This window comes from Passer montanus, unplaced genomic scaffold (genome assembly GCF_014805655.1).
Source record: "Passer montanus isolate IOZ18808 unplaced genomic scaffold, ASM1480565v1 scaffold25, whole genome shotgun sequence".
In the NCBI taxonomy this organism is placed as follows: Eukaryota; Metazoa; Chordata; class Aves; order Passeriformes; family Passeridae; genus Passer; species Passer montanus.
In genome coordinates this window covers 11197120-11211298 of record NW_024367149.1, presented here as the reverse complement: position 1 = coordinate 11211298, position 14179 = coordinate 11197120, and the positions used below count along the sequence as shown (strand labels likewise).

The following is a 14179-nucleotide window of genomic DNA, read 5'->3' as shown; positions in this document are numbered from 1 at the left end:
TGCCCCTGGTCACTGCCATGACTCAGAGCATGGAACACAGGGAGCAGGGGAGGAAACAGGATCAGAAAATCCTGGAATGGTTTGGGTTGGGAGGGACCTTAAGGATCATCCATTCCCATGGCAGGGACACTTTCCACTGTCCCAGGGTGCTCCAGCCTGGCCTTGGGCACTGCCAGGGATGCAGGGCCTGCCCACCCTGCCAGGAACAATTCCCAATTCCCAATATCCCATCTAAATCCCCCTTTCCAGCTTCCAGCCATTCCCTGTGTGCTGTCCCTCCATCCTTGTCCCCAGTCCCTCTGCAGCTCTCCTGGAGCCCCTCCAGGCCCTGCCAGGGGCTCTGAGCTCTGCCTGGATCCTTCTCCTCTCCAGGGGAACACTCCCAGTACCCAGCTGATCTGTCCTCATAAATACTGAGGGCACCAGTGGCACAGACATTTGCATTCCAAACTGACACATGCAACAGGCTGGCTGTTAAAACTCATTTCTTAATAAAATGAAGGCAAAGAGCAAATTTGTGGTGCCTCTGCAGCAACTCCCATTTACCTGCTTTGAAAACCCCACAAAATGTCACCTCTAAATAAAAGCATCTTCCAAGTGTACCAAAAAAAGGCAGTAACTGAGCTAGCAGAGTATTGAACAAGCTGCTTTTGTTACACAGGGACACAGTCAGGTGCATGAAGTGAAGCTGGGCCTGTCTACTGCTTTGGGGTGAAATGAAATGTCATTTACACTTGAGAGCTTCTCCTCGTGCTGCCAGGCCTGAGTTCACTGCTGGCATCACCCCTATGCCCAGCACTGTCTGCAGGAGCATTGTTGGAGGCTCTCCCAGCAAACCTGGTTTCTAAAAGGAAGAAGAGAAAACTGTGTAAATGATTAAAATAATCTGCTCATAGCTACTTTTTACAGCTTCCACATTCCCAGCCCCTGCAGCTCCACTGAAGTGTTCAAGGCTCACAGAACCACGAGAAGGGAACTCACAGACCAGGGGCACCTGATGCTACAATGATTTATTTCAGGAATGAGGAGAGCTCAGAGAGGCAGAGCTGAGGAGGGCCTTACACTGTTTGCCTGCATGTTCTCCATCTTCAGGAGCTGCTGCTGGGCCAGGGGCAGGTGAGCAGGGCTCTGCAGCAGCAGGCTGGAGGTGCTCCCCAGAATTGAGCTCTGAGAAAGGATTAAAACAAGGGTTAGTTGGCAGCCAGGGAGAAACACCTGCACACAGCACTGCCTGAAGAAATGAAAGATTTTCAGTTAAGACAGCAAAAGGAAATAATTTCCTCCACAGAACTGATTTTGTTTCAGAGAAATACCCAGATATGTTTCCCCCCACAACAATCTACATGAAATCCTACTCCAAAGGCATTAAAAGCTGACAAATCACAGATTTGTGATTTATAGACTTGCCTGCAGATTGGCAGGTCTATAAAATATTCACATTGTTCATTCAGAATATTCTGGATCAGTTTGCCACCAGAACTGAACCACTGAATTAATAACTTTGGGGCACCCTCTTCAGACTCTGCCACTGGTATATTCAACATGATGAGCTCTGGCCAGCACTGAGGCTTAAAATAAACTGCAAAAGACATCATGATTTATGCTACAGGCCTGGAAGTGCCTGGCAGCATCATCTGCCAGTAAAATGCAGGTTGTTCTATAGGTTGTTGTACAAAAATAGACAGGACACTGGGATCATGCCAAGCACACCCCTCTTTATTGTTTTTTATCACCAAACCCAGGGAATGAAGGGTGCAGAACACCTCCCAAGTATTTCCAAGCCTTGGCTGTGTCTGGGTGGCAGGCTTCAATTCCTTAGGGGAAAACCCTTTATGACTGAAATATGATCTTCTGGACTCAGAAATGTGCTTTTCCAAACAAAGATGGGCCATATCTAGATTAGTTATGCATCTATTTCAATTGTCTCAGTGATTTCCAGGAGAAATTATGCAGGGCTGCTTATTGTCACCAGTGCCAGGGGCTGCTCCTTCTAAACTTGGCTCCAGCAACAAAGCAAAGTGGTTCAATAGCAAAACTTTCAGAAATAAAAGCGTGGAAAAATCAGCTTGGTCAGAATCCTCAGAGGAAAGGCTCTGGATTAATCAAGATGTAATAAATTGCTGGATGACTGAGGAAAACATCCCTGAGAAAGCTGAAAATGCATTATTTTGGAGCAGGATAATTTATAACTAAGAGAAATAAAGAGAAACGAGTTGAAAATCAGGCTACCTTGACTTGAAAAATTACTGGGTGAATAACCTTCAAATCCTCTCTGTTGACTGCTTTTAAAATAATTATTTTAAAATATTTATTCTCATTCTGTTACTTCACAAAGGCCTGAATATAAAATAGAAACCTAAGACATGCATGGAGCTAAACCAGCAGGACTGGGGAGGGGTTTCAGTGACAACAGTGAATTTCAAAATAAACAAATAAATCAACAAACCAGTGACCTGCTTATCTGGCTTTAGAGAACACCCCAAAACAAATCACCCCAGAAGAGAAAAATGTGCCTTATAGAGAAAATTTGGATCATCAAATCCTTCTAGAATTCAGTTTGGAGCTCATGAAATGACAGGAAGCTCCCAGGAAGAGAAGGAGATGAGACTTTTACATCTCTGGACAGACAAAACACGGAGTTGTTTGGCTGCAGCTCTCCCAAGCCAAAATCCACTGGAAAAACCTCTGGATCATCATCAATCCCACTGCTAATTGTGGAAAACATCCCTGGCTCCAGCTGGGAGCACCAAACACTCCCACTGCCTTCCAAGGAAGCACAGGCTGAAGAGAGGGCAGCAGGAACTTGAACAGACCAATTGAAAATGTCATTTCAGTTAAAAAAAAATCAACAAAGAATGATATATATTTTTATATGGGGCAAAATTAGGCAGAATTTATTCAAAATTAATATATTCACCTACCAGTATTTAGGAAAAAAAAAACAACTCAATATACTTAACATAGGGAATATTCCTGCATTTTAGCTGTGTCTTTTTAAAGATCTGTATTTGCCAAAAGAACTGCAGGAATAATTGATGCTGAAGGGGATTTTATTTTTAAAATGGGAATTCCTGAAACATCAGCAATAATAAGGCCAAGTGATCGACTCCAGTCCCTGGTAGGTATTTGTGTAAATCCCTACCATGAATATTTAATTCAATTTTTGGCTCCTGGCAGAGCTGGAGAAACCCTGAGAGCAGCTCAGCTCAAGGCAGAGATTCTGGCTGTGGGTGCATTTTCTCTCTCTCAGTTTCTAACCAACCCATCCCAAAGATCCTTCCCATCTTCTCTCAGGAATTCTGGTGCCCATCTGGAACTACAGCAGAACTTGGGGGGTTTATCAGTAAGAAGTAACATCTGTAAATCTCTATTTTTTTATGGCACATTTGGGTCCCTGCAAGCTTGAAAATGAAGCTAAGGCTGCTGAACTCTGGTTTGAATCAGATAAACCCATAGAGCCTCTCTCTCCAGGAGTGTGGATGAGCTGCTCCAAGGCCCCTTGAGAGCTCATTTCAAGAAGATTTTTCTGCCAGTAATGACAAGTTTTGTCTACACTGGCAGGTTTTAAGTCCAAAATTTAGGTAAAATAACTCCATTCTGGACAGTTAGCACTGCCTGCTCCCCCATCTCATAACTTTGCTTAGAGCTCCAACAAGAACATTTAATTTAAATGTAACACCTTAAAACTTTAGGACCTCTCACATTGAGTTCTCCCCAAATTCCTCTTTCAATGACAGGTTTTTTTGTCACATACCTGATGAACTTTATTCAGCTGTAAAAAAGGTGGCCCAACTGCTGAATTTATGAGGTGAGGTAAACCTGCAGATGCTCCAAGAACTGCTTAAGAAACACACAAAAAAGTCGTGTATTTTACAAATTAGGCAAGTAAAAGTCTTCAGAATTATCCCGTATTTTTAGATGTGCTTTCCAGAAAATTTTCAAGGGTACAAAGGTTGCTATAAGGCAACGAGAGACTCGTTGAGGTTGGGAGAGGCTATGAAACCTTTTGGTGTAGAAGTACCAGAATGTGAGAGCTCCTCCACACCTGAGAGTTTCACTCCTGGGCTGATTGCAGGCCTCAGCTTTATCTGAAGTGCTTTAAATTGAGATTTAGCTCAAGTGTTTCTGCCCTGAAGTGGTCACTTCACACCCATTTCTGGCTTTCTTTGTCACCACACTCTCAGCTCTCTCCCACTTGATCTCCTCATCACCTGCTCCTGTCTGAGCACTTTCACTGTTTGAAATGTGATTAATTAGGGTTTATGTTTATTCACATCCTAATTAGAACACAGAAATGTTTCTGGCTGATGCTGGAATAAATATTCTACACAGCTGTGGCAGCAGCCAAAAGACTAAAGATTTACATTGGCAACAGGAGGAAGACTCAGGCTGCAAAATTGAGATCTAAAATCAGATTTAAGTGTAGCCAAGTCTTGCAAAAGACATCTCTTTCTAAACCCATTTGCAATATAAATATTCAGAGCCCAGAGTTCATACAAGGGAATTTGTAGGAACACTGAATTTTACCCACACACAAGAGTGCAGCAAAGCACCTCTTGCTTTTGCTCTCCTAAAAGGTTTGAAATCACCTTCTCAAACACTCTGCAACAGTGTCTCCACAGATTTTAAACATTATTTCTGCTTAATTGCTCTGCAAAAGCCTTGCAGCACTAAGAACAGGGTTTGGTCTTGCATTATTTTAGAGCAGCTTACCAGGTTTAACAGCGTGGCCACGCAGCTGGGGCTGCAGCAGCATCTGCAGCATTGCTGGATTATTAAAACTTTTCATGATCTGCACTGGATTTGGCTCTGGAAGCAAGCCTTTCCTATTGTTCCTCATCTCCAGTGAAGAGAGAAAAAGTGTTAGAAGCAGGAAAAAGCAATGGATACATTTAAATCCCTCAAACTCCAATGGCAATGTACACATTTCATCTGACAAAAACCCATTTCCTGCTTTTTTCCCCCTCAAATGAAACACCTAACAAACTACTCCAACAAAATTTCAAGCACATTTCTTTTTTTTTTCCTTTAAACCCAGAGTTATCAGTACAGGAGAATAAGAAATGTTGCCATGAGCACCGTATCTTGTAACAGACTTCTCATCTCTTTATTACAGAGATGTGGCCTGAGCAGGCTGAAGAGAGGGAACTCTTCTGCCTCTCCTTGTAACACTCATCACATCCAATTTTCTAGGAAATAATTTGATAAGACATGTGGGTGTAAAAAGCTTTCTTCTACCTCGAGCATGAAATGAACCTATTTCTTGAAATGTATCTTAAAGCTGACAAATTCTTGCTTCTCTGTTTTAAACCAAGCTTTAGCTCGTCCAGTGACTCATTCCCAGTCACTTTTGTTTTGAGCTGCAATGATTTCTCTTACAGGAGATTACATTTAATAAATCCCAGAGCTATGTGGGTGCAACTTTGTGGTATTTTATGGATATTTATTCATCTTCTTCCTGGCCATCTTTGCCTAGGAAGGAGCCTGAACAGGGCTGATGATACAGAATTCCAGAATGGTTTGGGTTGGTTAAAGCCCTTACCATGGGCAGGGATCCAACAGCACCAATCCCATGGAATCACAGAATTGCAGAATGGTTTGGCTTGGTTAAAGCCCTTTACCACGGGCAGGGATCCAACAGCACTGACCCCACAGAATCACAGAATTCCAGAATGGTTTGGGTTGGTTAAAGCCCTTTACCACGGGCAGGGATCCAACAGCACCGACCCCATGGAATCACAGAATTCCAGACTGGTTTGGGTTGGTTAAAGGCCTTTACCCTGGGTAGGGATCCAAAAGCACCGATCCCATGGAATCACAGAATTCCAGACTGGTTTGGGTTGGGATGGGCCTTAAATCCCATCCCATGCCTGCCATGGCAGGGACGCCGCCCACTGTCCCAGGCTGCTCCAAGCCCAGTGTCCAGCTTTGATAAACCCAAAAAGCTTCCCAAACCCGGCTCCTTTCCAGGCTGCACAAAGGCCCAGCTCAGGCAGGAGAGCTGATCCCAAAGAGGCTCCCGGGCTCTCACCATCCTCTGTGCTGCTATCAGGGCTGCCAGGGTGCTCCTGCCCGGCGCTCCGGGGGCGCAGAAGGACACCTGCAGCCTCCTGCCGTGGATGGTGACGCCGTCCATGGCCCCGCGCACGCGCTCCGCCTGCTCCGCGCTCTCGTACTCCACCACGGCGAAGTCGCCGCTGCCGCCCTCCTCGTCCTGGGCAAACTGCAACACACGGCCGTGGGACACGGAGTGCCAGGGAAACAGCTCCCAGAGCCCGTGGGAGAGGGAATTCCAGGGAAACAGCTCCCAGAGCCCGTGGGAGAGGGAATTCCAGGGAAACAGCTCCCAGAGCCCATGGGAAAGGGAATTCCAGCTGTAACAGCACCCAGGGTACCCATGGAAAATGGGAATTCCAGGAAAAACAGCTCCCAGAGACCATGGGAAAGGGAATTCCAGGAAAAACAGCTCCCAGAGTACCCATGGAAAAGGGAATTCTGGAAAACACAGCACCCAGAGACCCATGGAAAATGGGAATTCCAGCAACAACTCCCAGCACTCCATGGAAAATGGGAATTCCAGCAGTAACAGCACCCAGAGTACCATGGAAAATGGGAATTCCAGGAAAAACAGCACCCAGAGCCCATGGAAAATGGGAATTCCATGAAAAACAGCCCCCAGAGCCCATGGAAAATGGAATTCCAGCAGTAACAACTCCCAGCACTCCACAGAAAATGGGAATTCCAGCAAAAACAGCACCCAGAGCACCATGGAAAATAGGAATTCCAACAGCTGCCCTGCAATATTGTCACCTGCCCCTTGCAAGAACTTGCACAGCCGACAGAACCAAGGTTAGTATTTCCCCCAAACCATGAGGTTCTTGCTGTAAACGCTGGAAATAATTTGGATATCACACCTTCATCTACCTGGCACTCACGTTCATGGACTCATGGCTGTCTCCTCGTGGTTGCCTGCTCATCCCTTCCATGACCTCTCCCATTCCCACCTCCATTCCATCCCACCTCACACAACCCCAGCCACGAAATGCATTTTACACATACTTAACCAGCAAAGCAGGAGTGAGGAGCAAACTCTACATACAGCTGGATGCTACAACCAGTTTTATTTTGCAGGATAATTATAAACTCGTTCTTCTTCATTTTTTTCAGCCTGCAGTATTCAAAGTGCTGTTCAGCAGGGTGCATGACAGCTGCTGAAACATGCAACAATGCACATCCCACCAGTATCTGGTGCCTTGTGGGAGCAGGGGAAGGCTGTGGTTGTGGGGAATGCCAAGGGGAGATGCCAGACTGATCAATCAGGCAGACTGGAAAAGGGCTTACGTGGCAAACACTGCTCTGGCCTTTGTGTGCAGACTTTGGGAGAGAATGAGCAGATTTAAATCAAACAAAAAAACAGGCTCAGAAGGGAGGGATGAAGCTCAGGCAAAAATCTCCAGTCCCTAAATGAATGGGAGTGATAAACTGATACCAGCTCTGGTGTGGAAGAGACAAAACCTCCCCGAGATTGCACTGCATAAAAACAACCTCAGCCCCACAGACTTCTCCTGACAACTGAAATATAAATGATTGGAATCAAAGATGTGGAAGAAAAAGAGGGTGGTGAGATCTTTACTGGCACTGTTACTGCCTGGCCTCTGGGCAGAGCTCTGGAGAACAGATATTTCATATAAAAATACATTTTATATTCATATTTTATTTTGATACCAGGTTAGGTGCACTGGCAAAGACCTGAGGTACTGGAGAAAAGAAGGGTTTGAAGCTATGGACCATCTGTATTTTAGTTTCAGCTAAAATGAAGCACAGTTAAAAACTCCCTTAATGTGTCCCAAGTGCAGCCACCAATATTCTTGCAAAGGATTTGGGAATTTTTCAACTTCCCAAAGTAAAGAGGTACTAAAAAAAAGCTCTTTATTCCTATCCAGATAAGGGTGGAGACCTTTCAATGACAATTTCAAGTTGACAGAAGAAAAGAATGAGGTTTTCTGGTCCTCTTTGTTGAAACAATGGACAAAACACATTTTTCCTAATGTCCATGTGCAAGTATTTAGCTGCAGCTCCTCCTGACAGAACATTTCTGTTGTCAGCAGAGGAGAAATACAAACTATTAAAAAAAAAATAGTTAACTTTAGAATAAGATGAAAAAACCCAGAGTTTATTTCATGAATCAGGTAAGAATTTTGGGCAAAGGATTGTGATGAAATACTGCATGAGCTCCCAGCAGAACTAAGCCATGGCAGCACCTCAAGAGCTGCATTAAAGTTTTCCACAAAAAAACCACTTTCTCAGTCATTCCCTGTAGAAATTCTCCCCAAACTGAGATTTCTGCTTCCCTGTCCTCTCCCAGTTTTTCTGTCTCTACCCAACCTACCACATCCCCCCTCTCTGCTTTTTCCACCTTTTCTTAGGTCTTCCTCCTCCTCCTTTCTTTGTCCTCGATTTTCAGGTTGTCTCACTCTTAAACCCCTAATTAATTAGCATCCATTTTCTTCCCTTTGTCACCTATCAAATCTGAACTATTTGTTTTCCTGCCCCCATCCTCCTGTATTTTATAGGAACTGACCTAATGCAGACACTCTCCTCACCCACACCAAGTGTGACCCAAGATTAATTATGATTTAAAAGGTAAAAAGTCAATTTTTGAGTGCTTCTAACTGCCCAGCAGAGCTCTGTCAGTGAAACCCATTTTTCCCCAAGAAGTCTGTCATTTGAAGCTCAGAATTTTTAAAGGATGGTGAAAAATTGTTGGGGGAGCTGATAACAGCCCCTGGATTATTTGACAGCTGGGAGAAAAAAAAAGCCCTGAAGGAAGAGACTTAAAAGGATCAATCTGTTGAGCTAATTAAACAAAGATTGAGCAGCAGACCTGAGTCCAGCATTTAATACCTTCTCACAGCAAGAAAATAATGGGGAGCAAAAGCTCCTTAATTTAGGATCAGGGAGGTGAGGCTGAAGCCAGACACATTCCCAGGCTCGAGACCAAAACAGGCAGGAATGGGCATTTTCTGGGAAGAGTTAATTCCAGTTCATTCATCTCCTGGTGGATCTGGATCAGGCAAGTCTGAGGATTTCCTGTGGCCAGCTACAGATTGCTGGGGCTGGAAAAGAGCCCTGGGGAGGGGGAAGGCTGCAGGTGCTCAGGCTGCAGATCCTGAGGGACCTTCTGCTCCATGTGCTGGGAATCTCCGGGTGCTCATCCCTGAGGCTGATCCCTGAGCAGCCTTCCAAGAGACTTAAGGGGAAAAAACAACACAAAAACAACCCTGCCACTGAAATCTGTGTGTCTACAAGGAAAGATTTCCTTCTGCTGCTTGTTTATGATGATCTACCCATGCCACATTGATTTGTGGCCACGAGGATGAGAAGGAAACCTCTGCACTAGAAAGGCAAGGATCCACCACTTCTGCACTTCCCAGCTTTCCAAAAGATGTGTCACTCCTATCCCTGGAAGAGCCAAGAACCCAAGCCTTCCTCAGTTAGGGAAAAACATGTTAAATATTAATATATTAATTAGACGATGTATTTTGCATCATCTCAACTGTTGCACTTGTGGTATTCATACACCCTGGCTTTCTTTGAGTAATAAAACCTTCAGCAATGTTTACTTTAAAAGCTCTCAAAAACCAAATTATTTTCAGTAAATGATGTAAGGGGATGTCCTCCAAACATTTTGCTGGCATTTCACTGGAGTGGTGTCCTGCAGAATTCCCAGACAACACGGATCCCACTGCACACCCAGAGCAGTTCAGCATCACTGCTGGAGTGATTTCCTGCAGAATTCCCAGACAACATGGATCCCACTGCACACCCAGGGCAGCTCAGCATCACTGCTGGAGTGATTTCCTGTAGAATTCCCAGAATTCCCAGACAACATGAATCCCACTGCACACACAGAGCAGCTCAGCATCACTGCTAGTGTGCTATCCTGCAGAATTCCCAGACAACATGGATCCCACTGCACACCCAGAGCAGTTCAGCATCACTGCTCCCATCACTGTGTAGATGGGAGCAACAGTTGATAAAAAAATAATAGGAAAATAAAAATAAATAAGAAAAATAGGAAAATAGATAGGAAAAACAAAAGAAGAGTGAAGTGAGGCAATGCTGCCATCCCAGCCTTGGTTCTCCATGAGACAGAAACCCAACCTACCTGGCAGAAGACAGGTTTGTACTTCAGGGAGAAAGCCTGGAGCAGCTCTTTTGAATCGGCGCAGTCTTTTTGTAATTTATCCACACAAAGGCACTTGGAGTGAATGAGGTTTGTGGTGAGCTGGTTCACATCCATCCACTGTGCAAACAGAGTGCTCTCCTCCAGCTGCTTGCCCAGGAGCTCCAGCCTGGCCTTGGCAGCAGAGTCCTTCTTCATGTACTCCACGAATCCATAGCCCTTGGAATGGCCGGTGAGCTCGCTGTAGACCAGGAAACACCTCTCCACGTTGCCATAGGCACGCACCAGTTCCTCAAACTCCTCGATGCTGAGGGAAAGGGGCAGGTTGGTGATGCACAGCAGAGCATCCGTGGGCTGCAGCTGCACGGAGATCTCCTTGCCACGCAGGCAGTGCTGGTGGAACCTCCTGATGGCGCTCTGGGCCTGCTCCCCGTTCAGCAGCGTGACAAATGCTGCAAGGGACAGGAGTGGGACATCAGCTACCCCAGCTGACTGCAGGCACACCTCTCCCCACCCTGAAACCACTGAGAGAGCTGCAGATCCACCCCAAAGATCCAACAAATATATCTATTATATATAATACCTCAAATCTCAATTGAACATCATGAGCAATTAACTCAAAACGTTGTGATGCACACAACTTCACTACTTGGAACCCAACCAATTCTGTATCTGGGGAACAAAATTAAATATTCTACTAGCAGACTGTTCTTCGCTAAATTAAATATTCCACTGAAGTGGAATACACACATCACAGATTCTACGGAATCTCCTTGATGACAACATCCATAAGTTCTCACTTTGGGGTTAACAGATTTTTTTGGGGCTTTTCAGTCCATAAGGCATTTCACACAGTCCCAAACTGGACCTCCTGCTCCTCAAGCAGGGTCACCCAGATGGGTTCCCAGGATGCCAAGGGATGCAGATCTCTCTGCACAACCTCCAACAGTGCTGGGTGACCCTGAGAGGGCAGAAGTGTTTCCTGATGTGAGCAAACTGCTCATGCACCTGGAGCTGGGCAGGTTTTCCTCTCAGGCATGTGTGGTTTGTCCCAAGAGAGGCCTCAGGGCCAGTTTTCCAAAGGAATTCAGCCAGCTGAGGGCAGCTCTGTCCCAAAGGGACACTCACTGAGGAATGCTCCTGAGACAGACCAGAGGGGACCAAAAATCAGATCAACACCAGAAAGTTTCCAACTTTCACTGGCTTCAGGAGAAGGTGACAAAAAGGGCACTGAGGGATGCCAGACAAACTGTGACAGTCCATGGCTTCACACACAGCACATGATGGCCCTCACAGAATTGGAATAAATGGAAGTTTAAGTTCTCACCTGTTCTTTTATTCCTGTCCACATAACAATACTTGATTTCATAATCTTTAAACAAGTCGTGGATTTCCTGCAAGGGAGAAGTACAAATAACATCACATAAATAAGTCCCCAAACCAAGCAAGTGGATAAATTCATCCTCATTTCAAACAAAACCAAAAAGTTTCCCCACAAACAGAAAATTTCACCATAGAAACACTATCAAATATTTGTTTTTAAAGGAGTTGGTTACACACTGCTGCAGCAATGTTTTAATCTCACATAAAAAACTGGCTTGCAGAATTTGATTAATTTGTTTTTCATTCTCTGCGGTGACATAAACACAAAGGGGCGTCCTGTAACTGTCTTTTGATAAAGACAAATAACATCACAGCTCATTAAATAGCAAAACCCTCTCCATTTCTCTAAAGTACAACTGGCATAGCTAAAATACCACATGGACAAGGAACGCTGGCAGCATCACATCACCAAATTTACTGAGGGCACAGTGCTGCCCCAAAACCCAACAGTTGCTTTAGTTTCCTGCTCAAGTTCACTTTAATAGATTTTCACCCTTAATAATGGATATTCTTTCACCCAGCAGATAATTGTGGCCAGAGCACCCCCTGGAAAGTATCCTCTATCAATTACTGCACAGCTGCTCAACAGAGAATCAACCCCAAGAGTGTTATTTGCTCCCACTAATTAATGGGAAGAGAGGAGGGGTGGTAAGAGCAAGTCTGAGAGGAGTTTGCTACAGCTCTTCTCAAAAAACCAAGGTGCACATCCCCCCAAAACCCCACAAATTATTGTCGTTCAGGGATGAGAAAGCAGAGTTGAGCACTCACCACCCCAAGGAAAGCCAAGAATAATAACCTGGATATTTACATTATTGTAGCTGGATAAATCCCATACACAGGAGCGCAAGATGATTTCTGCAAGCAAAATAATCAACCAGCTTTGCCTGAAAGTTTAATTGCAGCTGATTTCCAGCAGCTGAGTGGAGTTGCCAGTTTGGTAATTCAATATATGGAGCCTAAAGGTTAATTGGGTTCTCTGTGAGGGGTATCAGGTGCACACCTTTTGGTCAGGAGAGCACCAATCTCTGGTTTCACTATTTAACAGCTGTCAAACACTGCATTAATAAAATATGGCAGCATTTCTCCAGCCACCACACGTCCTCAAATAAGGTGTGATAAGGATGGAGTTTCTGAAATGCAAGATATGCCCAAAATTCAAGCCAGGCAGGGGATTTGAGTGTGGACACCTCTCAAACAACAATTAGATGGTTCTTCCTCAGACATAAGAGACTGAGAAGACACTTTCTGTACAGGTTTGGCAGCTGTGCCACTAAAGACTCCAAAAAATTGTTTCTGTCCCACTCAGAAAAAGAGGGACATATTTGCCCATTTGACTTCCTGTATTATTTTACAAGAGCAACACTGAAAGTTTTATATGATGATTAGGTAGCAGGAAATAGGATTTCAAATAGCTCTGAACACTCTTTTGAAAGTCATCTGTGTATCAGATGATTCCACATGATTCCCCAGGAACTGCCTGAAACTCTGAGAGGAAAACCAGCCCCTACTGAACAAGTCTTTGGGGGATAATTATGAGATCTCATAGAAAAACTGATGAGAATGAAAGGGAGATTTAAAATGAAGCCTGATTTAAGCACAGAAATCCAGTAAAGATTTTAACATCAACTGCCACAGGTGGCTGCAAACACTGCCAGGGTTGTGCAAAGGGCTCTTCCAGGAAGGTTCTGCTTCTTGTGCTCTCGTGGGCTCTTGGCAGGGCTGAGACCTTCACCTGTGGAACTGGGGCTGGGCAGTGTTTCAGTGAAAGCATTTCTCACATAAACACCCTTCGTGAGGATTTACAAAGATAAAACACACCCTGCCAACGCTAGGGAAACGTGCACTCCTTTCAGTGAAACAGCTGTAAATAAATATCTGTGTGTTACACTGAGATTTCTCTGCTTGCTACGCCAGGCACTTCATCTCCAACATCTCCCAGCACTCAGGTCTGGTGCAAAAGAAGGAACAGAGCTCCCATTGTGCTGTTGTTCCCAGTTTCCCTCCCCACAGCTCAGGGCAGAAGTGTCAGGAAAGCAAGGGGAACGACAGCTCTGCAGGCCTGGGCCACGAGGGAATGCTGGCTCTGGAGCAGAAGGGGGTCAGCCAAGTCAGGTAGATCCTGTGCTGCGACCCCGTTAACTTGTGAGGAATGTAAGCACAGGGATGTTTCCGTGAGAACGGCAGAAACAAACACAGCCGCCTGCTCGCAGTGCCGCAGCTCGCTCCTGCTGTGGTGCCTTTCACTGTAACTCAGGCCTAGGGGTCTGTTTTATAACCCCCCATTTGGTATTTTTATGGCATATTTTATTCTCAATGGATTGTTCCTTTGCCCCTGTGCTGTGGTTTTGCCCTAGGTGTCCATCTCCCCAAAGACCTGCCCTTTTGTTCCCTGTTCCTCCTCCCACTGAATGTCAATCCCTTCCCAAGCCTGCCCATTTCTCTAGAAACTTCCCCAAGTTTTGTATCCTTCGAGGCCCCATTGGTTTGTTTAAATCGTTCTGCTCCCCTGTAATCCCCTCTTGGTTTAAACATTGTATTCCCCACCTTGTGGTCCACCCCAGTTTCTCCCAATTGGTCAAAGTTTGTATCCTCCCCGGGGACCTCCCCCAT

The 14179-nt window shown here is 45.2% G+C and overlaps 1 protein-coding gene across 1 annotated transcript in view; it reads right to left on the bottom strand.

Annotated features, from left to right (window-relative positions):
- The window catches only part of RAVER2 (ribonucleoprotein, PTB binding 2), a 23070-nt gene extending 8891 nt beyond the window's left edge, over positions 1–14179 (bottom strand). The window contains exons 1-8 of the mRNA XM_039711826.1: positions 14114–14179; positions 11514–11580; positions 10169–10638; positions 6032–6223; positions 4714–4840; positions 3755–3840; positions 1063–1167; positions 733–844 (exon numbers count right to left, since the gene is read on the bottom strand). Of these exons, the coding sequence (XP_039567760.1) occupies positions 733–844; positions 1063–1167; positions 3755–3840; positions 4714–4840; positions 6032–6223; positions 10169–10638; positions 11514–11580; positions 14114–14179 (1225 nt within the window). The remainder of the gene's footprint in view (positions 1–732; positions 845–1062; positions 1168–3754; positions 3841–4713; positions 4841–6031; positions 6224–10168; positions 10639–11513; positions 11581–14113) is intronic.